This window comes from Phytophthora parasitica, assembly GCF_000247585.1.
Source record: "Phytophthora parasitica INRA-310 unplaced genomic scaffold supercont2.5, whole genome shotgun sequence".
Classification (NCBI taxonomy): domain Eukaryota; phylum Oomycota; class Peronosporomycetes; order Peronosporales; family Peronosporaceae; genus Phytophthora; species Phytophthora nicotianae.
In genome coordinates this window covers 1,705,087-1,723,265 of record NW_008648991.1, presented here as the reverse complement: position 1 = coordinate 1,723,265, position 18,179 = coordinate 1,705,087, and the positions used below count along the sequence as shown (strand labels likewise).

The following is an 18,179-nucleotide window of genomic DNA, read 5'->3' as shown; positions in this document are numbered from 1 at the left end:
AGCGTCGGAAACGTCGGAAGTCGGATAAATTTTGGTATGGGTCTGTTTGAGGAGCGGAAGGACAATCGCCCACTTGAGACTTTGTGTGACCAGCATCTAAAAGTTTACCGGTAAATACCGGTACCTTAAATATCCAGGGCTAACAGTAGTTACAGTAGTACTGAAATCGAATCGTACCGGTTATGGCGTCTGAGGTGCTTCTATTTTTTCTAATGTCGTGCGAAGGTCGTTCCTATTGTCCGAGCCAAAATGCTGCTTGGAGATTTGGCTGCGGAAGCTGAAGCAGAGGGTGGCCTATTGGTGGGAAGCCTCTTCATCGAAGTCGCCTGTTCATCCAAAGCCCAAAGATAGACATAGACTTGGTCGAAGTGAGTGCGGCTTAACCTCTCCATTGTCTCCTTCGAGCGCCCCGATACGAAAACCGATAACAAAGACCGGCAACCAAGTCGCGCTTGGCGATGGGCAAGCGTAGTCGCGACAGCAGCGCCACCAGCAACACCATGAGCAGTATGCCTAGCTCCACTGTTGGCACCAACTATGGTACGATGGTGGACCTGGAGCCGGGTTCTTCGCCTGAGACCCGACCCGCCGCCAGCGCACTGGTGAATCCGGTGCCCGCTGGTCCTGTGACGGCTTCGGGCTCCAAAAAGTCTGGACGTGATGGCAAGAATATATGGGATGAGTATTACCCTCTCGTGCAACCAGCGCATCAGTATCACCACCGCAATGACCGCGGCTCGTCCAACTACTTTTTCCACGGCATGTTCTCGGCCGACGTCATGTGGGCTTATCGCGACGCAGTCATCGCCTACCTCGTGTCGCTCTATTCAATGGTGGTGCTTTCGCTCACAGGCTTGGTATTCTGCAAGCAGTGGGGTATCTCGGCCAACACACCCATTGTATTTGCCTTCCGCTGCCTTTGGTTCGTTAGTCCTGCGATAGCATCGCTTGCACTACGGAACAGTACGTCAGCGAAGCGAATACGAACGGCAGGACATGGTCACGATGCTAACGATTTTGTATTATGTTTATTATTGTTGATGTAGTAGCGAAGCTGAGGCTCCAGGCATGCAACACACCGCCGCATTGGAATATCCCGCCGCTGTACCACCTATTCAGGAGTTCCCATTCATCAAGATCCACGTTACGACTTGCACTGCTCAGCTACGCGATCCCAGTTCTGTGTGAATTGGCAGCATTTTCGTTTACTGCTGCGACGAGGATGGTGAACCCGGTGCGTATAAGTTTGTTAAGGGGTATTTTATTCGATGCTCATTTGGCATTTACTTTTCTTGCTTGCAGTTTAACCGCACCTTCGTGCGAAAGCTGGAGATGGTATTCAGCTTTAATGATGTAGAGGCGCTCGACTCCGGGTTGGTGTTCTATGTGTTTTATATCAGCTTCCTCGGGATCTTTTGGGATCCAGTGCCACCGCAGCGATACGACGTCGGGCTCTCGATGGGTCTCCGACCTTTAGGTGGCGAAATTTTTCTTCGTTGAGGATCGCAACGTGATGCTTACTGATAGTATTCCCCGTGTTTGATTGCTCGTGGAATAGGTACAAGCTGGTTCTTCTTCGCAATGATTCAGGAAATTGGCTGGAGCGGATCCCTTTTCCCAGGTAACATGCAACTCGGATTGCGTCTCTAGAAGGTTTTTGTTTTCTGATTAATTTTTTTTGTTAATTTTTATTACCGCAGCGCTGGAGATTGTCTTCAGTCATTCGACCATTCTAGCGTCGGCTATTACTGGGTGCATATGGGCACTCTGGCACTGGCCCATGATCATCGCCGACGCGCTGGAAGTGGTGCCGAAGGGTTCCGGCTACTCTGTCGCTGAAACGCGGGAATTCCATCTGCTCTACGTGCTGGCAGTATTCACGCTGTTACTAGTTGGCTCCCGCATCATCATGTGCTGGATCCAAGGCAATTCCAGCTACGTCATTTGGTCCAGCGTCGTCTACCACTCCACACACAATCTGTACGTCTGCTATGCAAATGTATCATTGAGACAACGAGCTTAAATTAACTAACATTGCCTTGCTTGCGTCACGTCCTTCAGTTTTATTACCTCGGTGTTCGGACAGTTAACAGCCCCACTCCACGAGAAGGCTCAGCTTTTCAGCTTCTTCAGCTCGGAGGCGTCCGTTTGCCTGCTCGTGACTGTTTGGTTCTCCACGTGCATCCTCTCGCAGATGTTCCGATGGACAAACCTCATGCCGATGCTACGCCGAGCAAATCCAAGGGCTTCGCGTGCGCTCGCAGCCTAATGCGCAGCTATTACCAATGCTGCTTTCACGTGCAATATAAAAAGTAAAAGTTGAAGTCTGAACGTTGAAGCTGGTGTACTTAGCCGGATTGCTACTGTACTAGATCTTGAGTCAGAACCGGACCAATTTAACTCGATCTTGTGTCCGAATAGTGCAAAAACAGTGTCTTCCTGCCCCAATTACGTCCGCTAAATCCCCTTTTTATGACATGCTGTACCACGATTTATGTAAATATTGCATTTTTAGCGATAATCTTCGCTTTTAAATGTTCGCCTTCCCGCGGGCCCAGTCTTCGTTGATTGGCATCGAGCGACATGGGTTTCTTGCGTCTCGTCGGGGCGGCGTCGCTGATTGCTGGTCTGTGCACGGCACACCGCGTTCACACCACTTCCATCAAGCTGCAGACGCCGACAGTGATCCTGCAACAGGTAGACTTTGAAGTGTCGATCGAGCTGCCGGAGCTCAAGAATGGTACGTGACTACTACAGTCTCTGTTGCTATTTGCAATACATTAAACAGAACACTGCTGTAGGCTCCGTGTACCCTAGGCATTTGTGGTACCGCGTGGAGGACTCGGATGGGTCTGTGGTGACGAACGGCAGCGTTAAGACGCTCGATGTCGATGGGAACTTCCAGTCGCAGCTATCGATATCAATCAAGCAGTTGCAATTGGACTCGTACGGAGAGCATAACCTCACCACAACAGTGTGGGAAAAGCAGAAGCCCGAGCCGACTACAGAAGCACCAGAAGTAAATGGCTCAAATTCCGACACCTCAGTGTTGCTGGCTTCTGCCGTGCGACTCGATGAGGTGCAATTCGATGATGTGCTATTGTTCCGCGGAACCCATACGACCTCAGTTGTTGTATCGCCAGGCTGGGTCTCACTATTGCCACCGCTGGTGACTCTGATCATGTCGGCTGTTCTGGGTCAAGTAACAGTGTCGCTACTTGCCGGTATCTGGTGTGGTGCCATTATCGTTTCGAATGGAGACCCGTTTACGGCGTTCCTGCGCACATTCGACCAGTACTGGGTGAATGCGTTCACAGTGGACGATCACGCTGGTGTGCTGTTGTTCACGATTGTACTTGGTGGAACTATCGGCGTGGTTCAGAAGGGTGGAGGTGGCCACGGCCTAGCGCTGGTTGCCAAGAGGTTTATGACGTCGTCGCTGCGCATGCAACTGTCGACGTGGCTTCTGTGTCTCGTTATCTTTTTCGACGATTACTCGTGCATCCTGATTGTTGGAAGCTCGCTGCGTCAAGTATTGAGCCAGACAGGTGTCAGTCGCGAGAAGTTTGCGGCTATTATCCATACCGTCGGCGTCTGCTTGCCGTCCATGTGTAAGACCTTACTGTTTGTGGCTGTACAAGTATTCCTAACTAACTTATAATGACTAACCCTGGTTGTGTCCGCAGCTCCGGTGAGCGCATGGATTGGTGTGGAAATCGGCTACGTAGCAGCTCAGCTTCGCGACCTCAAGCTCGACTGGGACCCATTCGTCACGTGTCTTTCGTGTCTGCACTACCGATTCTTCCCGATCCTTTTCATCGCTTTCATTTTCATCACGATTATTTGCGAGAAGGACTTCGGCCCGATGGTGCAGTTCGAGAAGGATGCTGCTGCATCCCCAATCAATGATGGCTCGATGACTCCAGTTTTCCCCGGACCGATGGACAGCCCAAAGCCCGAACTCGCTCCCTTAGAGCCCGACACAACGAAACCACTGCGGTGGCAAAATGCTGTAGTACCGTTCCTGACTATCGTCGTACTGACATTCGTGGGGATGATTTTCGACGGCTTCGACAGCTTGTACAGTCAGGACCCCAATGGGTCTTTTGGTATATTGGATGCCCTGAGTCACTGTGACTCGGTGTCGTCTCTTATCCGTGCATCTGCTGCTGGATGGGTCATTGCCGTGACGCTGTTGTTGTTGCAGCGAATCATCACGCTGAACGAAGCTACCAAGGCTTGGATGGAAGGCGTAAAGGATATCCTGGACCCGACGCTGATTCTCACTCTTGCGTGGGCTCTTGGCTCGGTCATTGGCGAAGTTAGCACAGCTCCGTACATCGCGTCGGTGGTTGGAGACTCGATTCCGAAGCAATTCTTACCGGCGATCGCCTGTCTCCTGTGCTATATCGTGTCGTTCGCAGTTGGCAGTGCGTTTGGTACGATGGCTATCATGTTCCCGATCATCGCGCCGCTGTCGTGGTCAATTAGTGGTGGTGACGCTGAGAACCTGCGTCAATGCTTTGGTAGCATCTTGGGTGGTTCTGTGTTTGGCAATACTTGCTCACCCATCGCCGATACGTCCATCCTGGCGTCGCTGTCAGCGCACGTACCGCTGGAGAACCACGTGCGCAGTATCCTGCCGTATGCTGTATTGGTGGCTGTCGTGTCCGTTGCTGGTGGTTCACTACCGATTGGTCTGAAGATCTGTAGTACGTTCACTGCATTCGGTATTTGTCTCGCTGTGCTGCTGCTCGTCGTGTTCTTCTGTGGCACGCGTGTCAACATGCGTTACCGGTCGCTGTCATCGTGCAGCTTCCTGAGTGTGTCGCCTCCGATGAGATACGAGGGTGAGAACCAGCCACTGCTATCAGCGTAGGCAATTGCTCCAAAGTATCTGTGACGTTGAAACGTTGCAACTTGCACGGTAGTGTAGCCATGTTTAACGCGTCGGATTGGTAGTTAATTTTCAAACAATTTTGTCCAATAAAAAGATTCCTTTTTTTTGCTGCCATTCAAGTTCGTGGGTCGAGAATGGCGGACGCGGAGGTGCTGGAGTTGACGCCTACCAGCAACCCGTACCTGGATTTCTACCGCAAATTTGTGCGTGAACACCCAGGTGAACTTACAGCGGTTTTTGACCCGGAGCTGAGCGATGAGGCTCGCTCCGAGATGTATGCGGCGCTGGACGTGAGCGTGGCGATGGTAAGAGACTGGTGGACTACGTTGCATCAATTTTTCGATGCTAACCTGTTGTTCTAAACCGGTGAAAACGCATAGAAATATTCGTGGGCGATTCCAGATGAGCGTGCGCTGCAGATTATCAAACACTATGGACCGGTAAGCCCTGATATCACTTTTAAATTTGAGGTATGAGTTTAATTGGCATTCGTGTTGGTAGATTGTGGAGATGGGAGCTGGTAGCGGGTACTGGGCTCGCCTGTTGCAGCTTCGTAGCGTGGACGTTGTCGCCTATGATCTGCACGTTGCTGGAGATGAGGGGGAGAAGGAAGATGAAAGCGACGAGAAGGAGAGGGAGAATGCTAAAATTGCTGCTACGAGTGGAGAAGAAAGTCATGGCGATGCAGAGGAGGCACAGGGCAGTGGTGGCGAAGAAGCAGATGAGGAGCCTGACGACGAGGAAGAAGTAGTTGAAGAGGAGAGCGGGGACGAAGAAGAGGTTGAAGTGGAGCAAGTCTACTGGACGGAGGTGCTCAAGGGAACGCCTAAGGTTCGTAGCAGTGGACTTCATCATATTCAATTAGATATACTGATCATTTTCTACTGATGCGATGAACAGGACTTGCGCAAGCATGCTGACCGAGCGTTATTCTTGTGCTATCCGGACGATTTCGAGGACAGTCACGAGTCTATGGCGATGGCAAGCCTCTGCAATTATGCAGGCGATACTGTGATCCATATTGGAGAGTTATTCGGCCAAACCGTATGCCTTCCTGGCGCATGGTGAGTGTGTTGTAATTGACATTGAGTTGCAGCATATTCTAATTCGGTGTTAATCGTTTTTCAGGGGTCGAACATCGTCGGAGGAATTTCAAACTCACTTGGCAGCTGTGTATCACAAGGTGCTGCAAGTGCCACTACCTTCATGGCACTCTAGTATTGACACGCTGACAGTGTGGAAGCGTACCAAATCTTCCATCACTGATGGAGCGATGTATGCGTTTATCCCGGAGGATGAACGGATCGATCTGGCTGCTGCTTCCCCTTCCACTCGCCATTTGCTACTTCTTGGGAATACGAACACAGAATCAACTACGACAACGACGTCGAAGAAGAGACGCAGGGGCAAGAACAAAGCTAAGCAGGCGGAGGATGATGAAGACAGTGAGCTGAGTGACAACGATGAAAAGTCTGGAGGCTCCGCAAGTAAAGCGAAGAAGGGCAAGCAGGCGAAGGGGTCCTGATAGACCCTATTCAGTCAGCACCGATGCACTGATGCACCTAGAACTACAGTAGTGACGATACAAATATATCCCAGTTGGCCTCGAAATAGTTTTTTTTTCTGTTACGCGTGACAACACTCGCATCATTTCGGAAGTGCGTTTGTCAAAGAAGGAGCAAGGAGATCGCCATTGGTGTTGCTGCACTGTCAGCTTCATGACGAAACAAAGCCGCTCCCTGACCTATTCAGCAGAGTACGAGTTTGGCGGCGACAACATCCTAACGGCGGCTTACTTTGAGGAGACGAGACTTCGAAATCAACAGCGAATCAAACATGCTCACTCCGTCATAGACACCGAAGCAGGCGGTCGCACAGTGAATAACGCGAAGAAGATCCAGCAAGCGCTAGGTGCGTGTCGATACAAGGACCCAATGCTTGACTATAGCGGTCTCAAAGAAGCGCTCTGTTTGAGCAGACAGGGAGATTGAAATCGCTCAGCACAATCAAATGCTACTAGAACGACTCGAACGCATCCATAAGAAGATGCCGAAGAGGTTTGACGTCTCGCATCACACTCTGGAGCATTTGAGCATCCACGGGCCATCAAACTATCCTCAGTGGCAGCGCGAGCAAGAGCGAATCGCCGAGGAGAACAAGAAAATGAAGCGGCGAATAGATCAGACCAAGTCGCTATTCAGCACCAAGCAGCTTGCAGCGGATGCCGCCAAGTACCTCTACTTTTCTGAGAAGCTTTCCAAAGCCGATCGGCGGCTGCATTTGAAGCAAAATGCCAGCAGCTCAATCTTCAGTCCAATGCTAGACGAACAAACAGTGATAACCTCCATCGTTCACGACATCGTTACCCCAAAGTCGAAGGCATTCCGGACCAATTCGACAGTCGTCGCGTCTCGTACGAACTACCCCGAATCCGCGCAAAGGCTGAAAGAAAATATGCTGCACCTGATGAAAGTTTCCTTACGCTAACCAACACCACGAAACTCGTTCGAGCAGCAGAATTGCTGCCTCGACTCGGACTCTGAACCAAATGTAGCCATGTGTCTTCAACCTTGCCATTTTTCTACCAATCACATCGATTCAAAGCTTCTCATAATGAGCTCACTTCGTAACTCCACCACCATGCAAGTCATCCGGCCAAAGGCGAAGACGTCGCCGACAGGCGCAAGGGCCTTGCGCCACTTCCATTCCACACAACCGCAACCTTGGCTCGTCCCCGTGGGGTTGGCGTGCGCGGGGTTGTTTGTTGGAACGCGCTACATCCTGCGGGCCCAGGAGCGCGTGCGACGACGACGAGCTGGTCTGCCGGGCGAGGGCGATGAGGGCGAAGATACTGACGAGGACGCATCATCTCTAAGCAAGATACAGCAGATACTTGGAGTGGATGTGGGCTCATCAAATCTGCGCGTGGCGGCGGCCTCGCTGCTGGATTTTGGGCACGAGGCGCGGGTAATCGAGAGCGCGGATGGACTGCGAGCGACACCTGCGGCGGTAGCGGTGGACAATGGCAGCGTTTCGGTGGGAGCAATTGCCATGGCGCTGCAGGGACGAAAGCCGGGCCACACAGCGACGGCCACAAGGTTGCTGCTCGGACCTGCCACTAAAGAGAGAGACGAGGTCATCAAGAAGCTGCCATATACTTTGCATCTAAGAGGAGAGACGCTGGAGCTAGAGCTAGATGGGAAAACTTACAGTCCTGAGGTAGGTCGGAGGTTGCTGGACACGTTGATACTAGATACTGACGTTTTGTACGCGTTTTAGTGGGCTACGGAGATCATGTTGGACCATTTGCACACGACTGCAGCGGCTTCATTGGGAGGAGACCCGATTGAGAATTTCCCTGCTGTTCTTGCAGTTCCAGCTGGAACTAATGAGCACGAGCGTGCAGCGTATGAAAAAGTTGCGAACAGCGCAGGATTTACTGTGTTTGCAGCCATTGACGAGCCTGTGGCTGCTCTGCATGCTGTGGAGGAGTGCGCGATCCAGGAGCTGCGAAATCCTGAAGTATTGTCGGCGAAAGGTCCGATTGCAGTGTTCGACATTGGTGGGTATGCATCGACCGTGTCGTTGCTTCAGAAAGAGCGTCGTAGTGGCGGATTCAGGCTGCTCCACACGCTGTCGACCCATGCGGTTTCAGGCCACCGAGTGAACGACCTTCTGTTCCGGTCCGTCGTGGAAAAGTTTGAACAGAAGCACGGAATTGATCTATCGGTAGACTACATGGCCAGTTATCGCATTCTAGAGGCTGTGGAATCTGCCAAGATCGAGTTATCCAGTCGCGTGAGCACTGACATCAATCTGCCGTTTATCACCGCTGACCAGAAGGGCGCCAAGCATTTGGTTCATAAAGTCACAACATTTGACCTTGCGCGGATTCAGGAAGGCCCCGCAAGGGAAGCAATCGCGCTCTGCAATCAAGCACTGAACGAGACCGGCGTATCAAAGGAGGATCTCAGTGCTTTGGTGCTTGTCGGTGGAGGCGTAAAGTCCGAATTCATGCGAGAACAGCTCGAAACCTTCTTCAAACAATCTGCATTCAACACCAAAAACTTTCGGCCTGAAGAAGCTGTGGTCCTAGGTGCCGCGGAATATGGCCGCAAGTTAGTGCAAGAATACTAAGTAAAGTCAAAGAAAGTGGTGTCATTAAGTTGTATTGTGTTGCAGCTCTCTAGATTCAAGCTGCTCGTACTTCGTAGTATCAATCTAATCCGACAGCTTGGCAGACTTGATCATGTAGCAGTGTTTAGCTCCTTCCTCCACGTAAATCTCGTCGCTCGGGCAGTGGTAACCGCACTTCTCGTAGAATCCTTTGCGTCCATACTGCGAAGACAGGACGAACAGGTCCACACGATCCCGCACATGCTCCTCGATGGCATTCATGAGCTGCGCCCCGAAGTTCTTACCGCGACACTTTGACAGTACCGCCACTCGACCGAATTTGGCCTTGCGGTTGGCTTCGTCCAGCAGACAGCGAGCCACCGCCACGTACTCGCCCGTCTCGGAGTCCTTACCAACAAAGTGGATGGTGGTGGGCTCATCGTCGTGGGGATCCTCTGTCTCCACAGCTTCGCGGAATCCTTGCTCATCGATGAAAACGCGGCGACGCACAGCCATCGCATGCTGCATCTCGTCAGGAGTCGTCACGGCGGTCACGATCAGCGGCATCTTTGTGTTTTAGAACGAATTGGAAAGTGTCAGATCCCAGACTACATGCACATGTATGCTGCGGCAGGGAGGCCACTGACCTGGTGGAATGTTGCATCAACTGACATCGATGAGATGAGTCAGGTCAAAGTCAACAATCGAGGATGACCAGATCCAGCTGGTCCAAGCTAGGGCGATGCAAATGGAGTCATATATTGTTTTTTTTTTTAGTATTTCTCTCTACGGCTTGGCAGCCTTGACCATCCAGCAGTGCGGGACGCCTTCATCGAGGTGAATCTCGTCGGACGTGCGTTGGTATCCGCACTTCTCGTAAAATCCCTTCTTGTCAAACTGCGCCGAGAGCTTGAACGAGTCCACGCGGTCTCGGATGTGACGCTCCATGCCTTCCATCAATGCGGCGCCGTAGCTCTTGCCACGGCACTCTTGGAGCACTGCCACCCGACCGATCTTGGCCGAGCGGGCCGCTTCATCCAGCAAGACACGACCCACAGCGACGTACTGGTCCTGTTCGTCGTCCTTGCCGAGAAAATGGATTGTCGAGGGCTCATCGTCATGTTCGTCGAACTCAAGCACCGGGTCGAAGCCCTGCTCCTCATGAAATACCCGCAGACGGATCGCCTTGGCCTCTTGGAACTCCTCGGGCGTCGTCACGGCCGTCACTTGCAGTGTCATGGCGATTCGTTCGTCGGTAGGAATCAGAATGGCTCCTCGCGCTGACAAGTCGACTTGAGGAGCTGCTCATCCAAACCACCGACTGGATGACCACTCATCAAAGACCGGGCTCGGACGAACAGATGATGCCTTGGCGGGCTGCCTCGTAGGAGTCGTAACGACACTGGAAGCACTCCCGACGGGAGTCCCGTGGGGTACGGAGCTCTCAACTGCTTACTGTAGAAGCTGGAGATGATTGTAAAGCTGAGCGCGGACGCTGCTACGAGCACACGACGCGTGGAATACCTGTACCAGGCCACGAATCGTGGCACGATGACTCGTGAGGTGGGTGCATGAAACAACAAGAAGGGATTAAAAAGCGAGCGTTGCGCTAGCGCCGCTAGCCATTGCGTTCGCTTGGCAATGACGCTCTCGTTTGCTTTCTTTCGTATACCGGTATCAACATGTTGGACTCGTGACGGTGGAAGATCGGCGCGTTGTTGACAGCATGTTGTCAACACTGAGGGGATCTTCCGCCGTCACAGTAGTAATGTGCCTCTTACTGCGCCACAGAGTCAGCTGGCAGCATGTTAGCGCCGACCCAAGTCATATACGTGTCTCGCGTGGCTGGCAGCAGCTACCGCGTTAGTGCGGTGGTCCATTTCCAGCTTTCCAGCTTGAGCTGGCACAAGGCGAAGACTAAAAACCCAGCTTTTGAAGCTCACCCACAGTTAGTTCAGTGCGCTTGGAACAGCCGACGGCGCAGCGCTCGCTGCAAACCCAGTGTTTCTGTGGTCGAGCTCTCTAGGATGCAGACTTCGATGGGAACGCTCGCTCACGTTGAAGTGCGTGGCGCGGCCGAGATTTGCTCTGGCAACTTCACCTTCGAGTCGAAGGTGAAGGCTTCGAAACGAGGCTCGAGATGCAAATGAAGAAGGCCACGGCAGCGCGTGCTGTCACGTACCTATCTCAACTCCCGACCAATGTGGAGGACTGCAAGATGCAGTCTGCAACGGTGATCCCCTGAGCGGATACAGTACCTTCGTCGAAGACGAAGCCTGTCGTGTGCTGGTTCGGCTGAAAGAGATGTTGCCATCGCGCGTTCGCCAGTTGCGGTCGCTGCCGACTCGAGTGCACGACACATCCATCCAACGCCAACCCTCCATTGCCTCGTGTTGCAGTCATCTCTCTAACTTACACGTATACATACGCGTTCGCAAAGCTCTCCTCAGATCTACGGCCCTAGCCTCTACGTTTTACCTACACACGCCCCTCAACTTGAGCGTCTTCAACTGCTTTCGCGACGACATTTGGGCAGCGCAGCACACGCGTATCGACGACGACGATGAAGATTCCACCGCCGAATTTCTGCGCTCGAATTTTCAAATCCTGCCAAGCCCAAGATACAGCAAGGGAGCACTGACAAGAGCGTGTATGAAAACTCGAAGTGTAATTGGAGCTCGTCGGCGGACATGGAGACTTGCACTTGTTGCTGTTTCGAAATTTGCTGCATAAACTCGACGATTGTGCCAAGATAGTGCATGTACCAACGCGATACCGTAAAAGTACAGTTGTAGAGATTCTGTGGATCTGTATGCACAGACCAGGTTGGACTCGATGCAGCATGCATGCTAGACCAGCATACCAGACAATTGTAGACCAGCATGCGTGCTCCATCGGGCAAGACTCAACAGCAAAGCCGTATATTATGGACCATAATATATGTTAATTGCGCCTCTTCTCCTTCTGCTCGAACCAGATTCAATGAATCATTCATACTCGACGGACCATAATGCGTGCGTTGAGAACAAACGAAGAAGGTCCTTCACTGAAGGCACGCGGTTTGAAAGCGACAAACTAGGTCGACCTTGCCATAGGGTCGACAGGTCCGTAGGCACACAAACGTCCGAAGAAAATCGATTACTGAAGTGCTTGCAGTAAGCGGTTTTCATCAAGCCGTTTTGTCGATATTCTAACGTTTGAATTTATCAAGACGACATGAACCACCGGAGTGAGTTATAATTTTTTTTAACTCAGTCCGTAAAGGATATTATAACCTATAAAACAACTCGCTCACTAAAGAGATGTGTATCAGCGTGAATTAACAAGAACTTCCAGTCAGAAAGTGTTCTCTAAAACTCAGCTTGCTCACAAAATGAAAGAGAAAACCCATCCCACGCTCTTCAATCGGATTCGAGTTTAACAGCTCAATGCCAGATGTACATCAAAAGGCCATTTCAAACGTTCATGATCCCCTCGGTTCATCATGACACTTCCACTGTCGCTCCTCTGCAGTCCTTGCAAGCCTCGGAGCATTCTCCATGGCACATCTTGGTGGTGTCTACTACCAAACTGTCTCCGTCATCGCACAGGCCCAGGAGGTCATGGTGTCCTTCCCTGTGTCGAAGCGGCCGTTCAGTCGTCTGGAGCTCAACGAGAGCGAGCGGCGACGGTTCCACTTACAAGCCACCGAACTCCTGGGCGATGCGCTCAAGGAGTATGAGGAGTTCGCACTAATCCGTCACCGCCAGATAGACCGCCGTCGCTGGAAGCCAGTCAAGCACCACGAGAACATCGAAGTGTACCGCGAGTCGCGCTCTTACGCCGTCAGTCGCTCGCTAAGTGTCGAGGACGAGAAAACGTTCGCGCGGGCCGCGGTCATGGCCCCCATCTCGTCCTCGGGACGTCGACGCGTTTCTCGATCCAGTTCCAGTTCGGCCGGGTCCGGGTCGGGCTCCATCTCGACGATTCATGAGCTTCCAGCCCACCAAGCCACGGAACTGGAACTTCTCACTGGATGGGGCCCCACAGCCACGGAAGTTCGAGAACACAAGAAGAGGAATAAGAGCAGGTCAGCCAGTGTCAGTGGCAACTTAGAACAGCTTCCAACACTGTTAGGAGTTGGGAATATCATTGGTTCACTCGACGACGTCATGTACGGCATCGCAGCCCCGGACTGCGCTAGTATGGCGCTCAAGAACGCCATCGCGCACGAGGACGTGCTAGATGGAGATGTGCTGTGTGCTATCGAAGGTCCATCACAGCGCAGTCCGTTCCGGTTCCTCGGTATCAAGTGGTTGGTCCAATCCATGACTGGAACAACGGTTAAGCACAAACTGACGTCGGTGAGGGACCTGGTCTACCTCGAGGCGACTGGTGTTATTACGCGTGGTGACGGCATTAGGATTGGCTACCAGATCATGCACTCGGTCAAGTTACGTGACTGTCCGGAGCTTTTTGACTCGCATGGCGTTAGTCGGGCACAGTGCGAAAGCGTCCACTTGTTTGTCGAACTTGACAGCAGGACAGTCGATGTGTTCATGAAGTCCAATGTGACGCCCAACGGCAAAATCTCCGAGTCCGCTGCGCTGCAGAACTGCGCGAATTCACTGCTATACTGCGGTAGGACGGTGCAGTGTTCGCGGGACAAGAAGCTGACGTGGCAATTGCAGTGCAGCCAAGGCACAGACAAACAGGATACCAATGGGAAGGCCACGCGTTGCAAAATTTGCAACAAGTCATTCGGCTTCCTCCGACAGAGTCTAGAGTGCAAATTGTGCTCGGGCGCGATGTGCTCCAAGTGCTGCGTCGAACGCACTCTGAAGAGCGTGGATACTTCAGGCAACAAGCGGCATGCGAGCAAGTTTGTATCGACGAGTGTGCTGGAGCTATGCACGAGTTGTATCGCCACGAACAGGCAGACAAGTGCTCTGACTATTGCGAGAGAAGAAGTGATGGCTGGACGGTTTGGCCCCGTTCCGCTCAAACGTGATAGCAATCACTCGAATGATTCGGTTGGTACCATTTGCATCGACGATATTCCAGGCCAACGCGAGCATCACGCACGTCCGCCACTTCAATTGGAAAGCAACTCGAAAAGAGGCCACCGCCCTCCGAACAAAGAGGACGGAAGGAGAAGCCATCGCAATCATCGTGATGAAGAGGACCCAGTTTCAAAACGAGGATACGCATCTCCGTCGTCAAACTCGAACCAAATGCACGAGTTACCGAAGATCAGAACTCGATCTGGAAGTCGCCACGAGCCTATTCCGGTGCGTCAGCCAGCCTTTAGACGAGGAAACTCTGCTGAGGAGGATTGCTACCACGAGCGCTATTTGCAACGAGAGAACACCTCACGTAACAAACATTATCCTGTGTATGGGAGCTCTCCGGTGGAACTTGACAACTCTGGAAGGGGAAGTCGTGGCTTGCCGGTAGACTTGAGTGACCTGGAGGACACGTTGCCATACACTCCAAGTAAAGAGAGCATCAGGAGGACCACAAGTTCAAGTGACAGCAGCTACGAAAGCATTCAAATATCGGGTATTTCATCTCTACGGATGACTGCGCAAGAACCGGAAGCTGAGAAGGAGGAGGAGGATGTTCGCGATACGTTCGACAGCTTTGGTGATCTCATCGACATCCGCGACAACTTGGACGATGTGGTTGAAACGCTGGATACCAAAGACATGGAAGCTGTGAAGCGAGCATCTCAGGTTAATCGCAACTTGTGGCAGCAGATTGCCGACCTTCGTGATGCTGCAGAGAACGTCTACCAGTACACAAAGGAAAGCACTGCAATGCACATGACTCAGGGAGGGTCAGTGCGACCACAACCGCGTCTCGACCACTAAGTAAGTAACTCAGAATCGGGTTAGCGAAAGAATGGCAGTAGCCTATTTACTGGAATATCAAAAGTTTTGAATCGATGATAAGATCTTTGTGTATCTTGGAGAACGGATCAAACGTTTCTCCTCGACGAAACTTCTGTGCGTATGTGAGATTGTACACATCCAATTTTGGTGATGAGGGTGCTTAGGTGCTTGCTATTTGTCTTCGAATGTTTCGTCTCGAAACGGATAAGTGCATTGAACGCTTTGGGAGATGCCTAGCTTCGAGAGTCTGCGATTAGCGTCGAGCCAAACCACTCTCTTTAGCCATGAGTGACGACGGAGATTCGCGTCTCGAGACGTTCCTGGCAGTAGTGGAGAAGTTCGAGATCGATCTGGATGATCCCGTAGAAACAACGGAGGAATTCCAGGATCTTGAAGAGCTCGACTTGTCAGAGAAAGGTTTAACTGAACTACCTGGAGACTTGGTACTTGCGCTACCACCCAATTTGAAGACGTTGGCGTTGGAGAAGAATGGACTCATCCAGTTACCTGCAAGCTTCGGTAGTGATGCAGCCTCTACGGCTGCGTGGGGACAACTTACAGAGCTTTACCTTCGTGACAACGAGCTTACGGAACTCCCAGCTGCTATTGGTGAACTCTCGAAACTTGAGAGTTTGTATCTTGAAGACAACAAGCTGACGAGTGATGGCATCCCCAACGAGATCGCCCAGTTATCCAGCACTTTGGCTGGGCTTTGCCTACATCGCAACTTGATCACGGTGAGTCCGATAACTCTAGTTAATGGTTGTTGAAGGATCTGACATTGTGGTTTTGAAGTCATTTCCGGTGAGTCTGTGCCAGCTTTTTCAGCTTGAAGAACTGTATCTAGACGACAATGCGCTCGAGTCGCTACCAGAAGAATTAGGTATGCTAACGAACCTCAAAGAGCTCGATATTCTTGGAAACAAGCTCACCACATTGCCGGATTCCTTCAAGAACTTACATAAGCTGGAAATTCTACATGCCGAACGCAACCAGTTGGTCAAACTACCCAAGCACTTGGGTGAGCTCCAGTCACTACGGAAGGTCTATCTGCAAAACAATTGTCTGACCAAATTGCACGCATCACTCGGTCGCTGCATGAAGCTCGAGGTCATCAACATCGAGGACAATAATCTTGCCAAAGTTGCAAAAAGAATCGGTGATCTGCCCAAGCTGAAGCATCTGCTACTTGCAAACAACAACATCACGGAGTTACCGTTCAATCCTGTTGAGAAGAATCCGAATTTGCGTCGACTTACACTGAAGGGCAATCAACTATCTCCAGAGATTCTAGAACTTGAGAAACAAGTGGCGATGGCAAAGGTGACGGAGGAGGAGGAAAATGAGGACTAGACATGACGTAATTGCATAATACATCGTCATTGCTTCTCTTTCCTTTGCATACATTCGGTCCATCAAGTGAAAAACGCGTGGGTATCTAGATCCGTTTTGATGGGCGATGGCAGCGGCAACGGTGACGGCGGGGGCAACGTCGTCATGCCGGAGGAGGTGCCATTCAACCCTACTGATGAACTGCCTAGCTGGTACATGTTCATGTTGTACGCACGCTTTCCTGCTGGCGTTCGCTTAGCAGAGCAAATTGGCGTCCGTAGGAAAGTTCTTGAGTCCATGCTGATCGGGGGTAACGTCGTAGCTGTAGCTGTCGTGACTAGGGAACACGGTGTTGACGATCGATTTGCCGATGATCGATTCATGCTGCTGTAATGCAGAAGCCTCTTGCCTCCTTTTGCTGCCATCTCCTTCTGCTGACCAACCTGTTCGTAAGTTACAGAATAATTTCAGGTAAAATATTTCTTATGGACCTCTGCTCTCACTCGTACCAGGTAATTAAAAGCGATGATCTGCTCCTTAAGTTGTAGTTGAAGACTGTACGCTCGGAAGAACGTCGGGTTTTGCTCCTCGAGTTTTTGCCACACAACATTGGTGAAGGCTGGGTCCACGTTTGCCTGCTCTTTAAGTGTGATCAAAATGTCGTTCTGTTTAAACATGAACAAATAAGTTTTTTTTTTACATAACTAAAGTGAAAAAAAAAATCTTACCTTGCTCAGATACTGTTGGAGACATCTCTCGATCAAATTTTGCACCCGTAAAATATCGTTCCAAGAGAAAGTTGGTGGAGAAATCGGCGTCGGGGGTGGCCGTTTAGACCCAACACCTGTCGAACCCGAACCGGTATTGATCGTGATCGCTGGTTTCGCCTTGCGAGGCACCGACGCTACTCCAGCTCGTCGTGGTTGAGTAGACCCCGACGTACAAGAAACCGGTGGTGCTTCCTCTTGAACCGACTGCGGCGTCTCCGTAGCTTTCATCTCGGTTTTCTCGGAATTGGAAGCAAGTGAGCTTGACTCTCCACTGAGCTCTGCCAGTCGTGCTTCCTCCGTCTTCTTGTCGCTTTCTGGTGGATTTTCCCCGTCTTCCGTTCCTTGTGAAGTCCAGTGTTGGTCTTCAAGCTCTTCTCTTTGTATAGAGGAGAAGTTGAAACCGAACGTGTCGTCTGCTGAATTGGCAGTTGCGTTTGGAGCATTTCCAGCTTCTGTATTGGCATTGGACTCCGTCGCTGTCTCCATGAGACTGTCGAGCGCCTCGGATGGATGCTGCTCCTCATTTGAAGGATCCTGCGGCTTGAGCGTCACTTGTCCGTCTTCGATTACTTGATTGCGCTCCGCGAGCTTGAGCTTGCGCTCCTGCGCTGTGGGCGTGTCTCGAGCGTACAGCGATTCCATCGAGATAAAAGTTCTGACCTTGTGCCTTTGTCAACTGCACCGAGGGACGCAGCGAAGCGTCGTCTTTCCTCTGCGACGGGTAGGCGATGCCGCCTATCAATTACTTTTGATATCCGTTTCTAGAATTCGAGGGTTGGCGTGAGGTCATCATTGCCACTGCGTATAGTTAAAATCTCGCTTGGTCAATCATTGACCAAGGTCGTGACGAATTATATTGGTCACGACTTTGAATGAGCTGTGAAGAAACCAGGATACAGGTCTCACGTACATGTATAGGTATGATTTGGATTTGCGCGTTCATTAGCTCACTCTAGAACGACCCCTAGGATACATTGGAATGAATAGCTGCCGCTCATTTCGAGTAAAAAGCAGAATAGATTTTGGTTGATACGGATATTCGAAATCCTTTTTTATTGTCTAAAAGCGCTGGCTGGTTGTTTATTTATACGTCAGACAACAGCTCTCTTTATTTTGAGGTCTGAGTTTGAGGCATTTACTCTTGCTACCGGGCTTCTGAGCTTTACATTTGATTGAGTCGGTTGCCGA

General features: G+C 51.3%; 11 protein-coding genes across 12 annotated transcripts; 8 read left to right on the top strand and 3 right to left on the bottom strand.

The window, feature by feature from the left end:
- Positions 1-172: 172 nt before the first annotated feature.
- On the top strand, positions 173-2,451 carry PPTG_04868 (hypothetical protein). Its single transcript, XM_008897204.1, has 6 exons — positions 173-963; positions 1,047-1,234; positions 1,303-1,477; positions 1,559-1,621; positions 1,701-1,980; positions 2,062-2,451. Exons 1-6 carry the CDS (start codon positions 459-461, stop codon positions 2,267-2,269), a joined length of 1,419 nt encoding a protein of 472 aa, XP_008895452.1. The 5' UTR covers positions 173-458; the 3' UTR covers positions 2,270-2,451.
- A 91-nt stretch (positions 2,452-2,542) lies between these two features.
- On the top strand, positions 2,543-5,014 carry PPTG_04867 (hypothetical protein). Its single transcript, XM_008897203.1, has 3 exons — positions 2,543-2,740; positions 2,802-3,611; positions 3,687-5,014. Exons 1-3 carry the CDS (start codon positions 2,584-2,586, stop codon positions 4,877-4,879), a joined length of 2,160 nt encoding a protein of 719 aa, XP_008895451.1. The 5' UTR covers positions 2,543-2,583; the 3' UTR covers positions 4,880-5,014.
- Positions 5,001-6,513, top strand: PPTG_04866. Of its 2 annotated transcripts, XM_008897201.1 has the most exons (5): positions 5,001-5,205; positions 5,281-5,340; positions 5,402-5,731; positions 5,801-5,964; positions 6,029-6,513. In XM_008897201.1, exons 1-5 carry the CDS (start codon positions 5,035-5,037, stop codon positions 6,423-6,425), a joined length of 1,122 nt encoding a protein of 373 aa, XP_008895449.1. In that variant the 5' UTR covers positions 5,001-5,034; the 3' UTR covers positions 6,426-6,513. The 2 variants fall into 2 exon arrangements, with proteins under 2 accessions (XP_008895449.1, XP_008895450.1); XM_008897202.1 differs by having other exon boundaries at positions 5,281-5,731.
- Positions 6,514-6,618: 105 nt separating this feature from the next.
- Positions 6,619-7,387, top strand: PPTG_04865 (hypothetical protein; the record flags this gene model as incomplete). Its single annotated transcript, XM_008897200.1, has 2 exons — positions 6,619-6,811; positions 6,879-7,387. 2 exons carry the CDS (start codon positions 6,619-6,621, stop codon positions 7,385-7,387), a joined length of 702 nt encoding a protein of 233 aa, XP_008895448.1.
- A 69-nt stretch (positions 7,388-7,456) lies between these two features.
- Positions 7,457-9,037, top strand: PPTG_04864 (hypothetical protein; the record flags this gene model as incomplete). Its single annotated transcript, XM_008897199.1, has 2 exons — positions 7,457-8,119; positions 8,180-9,037. The coding sequence occupies 2 exons, from the start codon at positions 7,457-7,459 to the stop codon at positions 9,035-9,037; spliced, it is 1,521 nt and encodes a 506-aa protein (XP_008895447.1).
- Positions 9,038-9,049: 12 nt separating this feature from the next.
- PPTG_04863 (hypothetical protein) lies at positions 9,050-9,656 on the bottom strand. The gene has a single exon (XM_008897198.1). It carries the CDS (start codon positions 9,581-9,583, stop codon positions 9,122-9,124), a length of 462 nt encoding a protein of 153 aa, XP_008895446.1. The 5' UTR covers positions 9,584-9,656; the 3' UTR covers positions 9,050-9,121.
- Positions 9,657-9,753: 97 nt separating this feature from the next.
- On the bottom strand, positions 9,754-11,230 carry PPTG_04862 (hypothetical protein). The gene is made up of 2 exons (XM_008897197.1): positions 10,964-11,230; positions 9,754-10,861 (listed from the first exon to the last, which is right to left on the bottom strand). Exon 2 carries the CDS (start codon positions 10,253-10,255, stop codon positions 9,803-9,805), a length of 453 nt encoding a protein of 150 aa, XP_008895445.1. The 5' UTR covers positions 10,256-10,861; positions 10,964-11,230; the 3' UTR covers positions 9,754-9,802.
- PPTG_21475 (hypothetical protein) lies at positions 11,126-11,975 on the top strand. Its single transcript, XM_008897486.1, has one exon. The coding sequence runs from the start codon at positions 11,321-11,323 to the stop codon at positions 11,747-11,749; it is 429 nt and encodes a 142-aa protein (XP_008895734.1). The 5' UTR covers positions 11,126-11,320; the 3' UTR covers positions 11,750-11,975.
- A 494-nt stretch (positions 11,976-12,469) lies between these two features.
- Positions 12,470-14,955, top strand: PPTG_04861 (hypothetical protein). The gene has a single exon (XM_008897196.1). It carries the CDS (start codon positions 12,556-12,558, stop codon positions 14,866-14,868), a length of 2,313 nt encoding a protein of 770 aa, XP_008895444.1. The 5' UTR covers positions 12,470-12,555; the 3' UTR covers positions 14,869-14,955.
- Positions 14,956-15,058: 103 nt separating this feature from the next.
- Positions 15,059-16,276, top strand: PPTG_04860 (hypothetical protein). The gene is made up of 2 exons (XM_008897195.1): positions 15,059-15,626; positions 15,685-16,276. Exons 1-2 carry the CDS (start codon positions 15,174-15,176, stop codon positions 16,240-16,242), a joined length of 1,011 nt encoding a protein of 336 aa, XP_008895443.1. The 5' UTR covers positions 15,059-15,173; the 3' UTR covers positions 16,243-16,276.
- PPTG_04859 (hypothetical protein) lies at positions 16,249-17,742 on the bottom strand. Its single transcript, XM_008897194.1, has 3 exons — positions 16,950-17,742; positions 16,731-16,886; positions 16,249-16,664 (listed from the first exon to the last, which is right to left on the bottom strand). The coding sequence occupies exons 1-3, from the start codon at positions 17,631-17,633 to the stop codon at positions 16,305-16,307; spliced, it is 1,200 nt and encodes a 399-aa protein (XP_008895442.1). The 5' UTR covers positions 17,634-17,742; the 3' UTR covers positions 16,249-16,304.
- Positions 17,743-18,179: the final 437 nt, after the last annotated feature.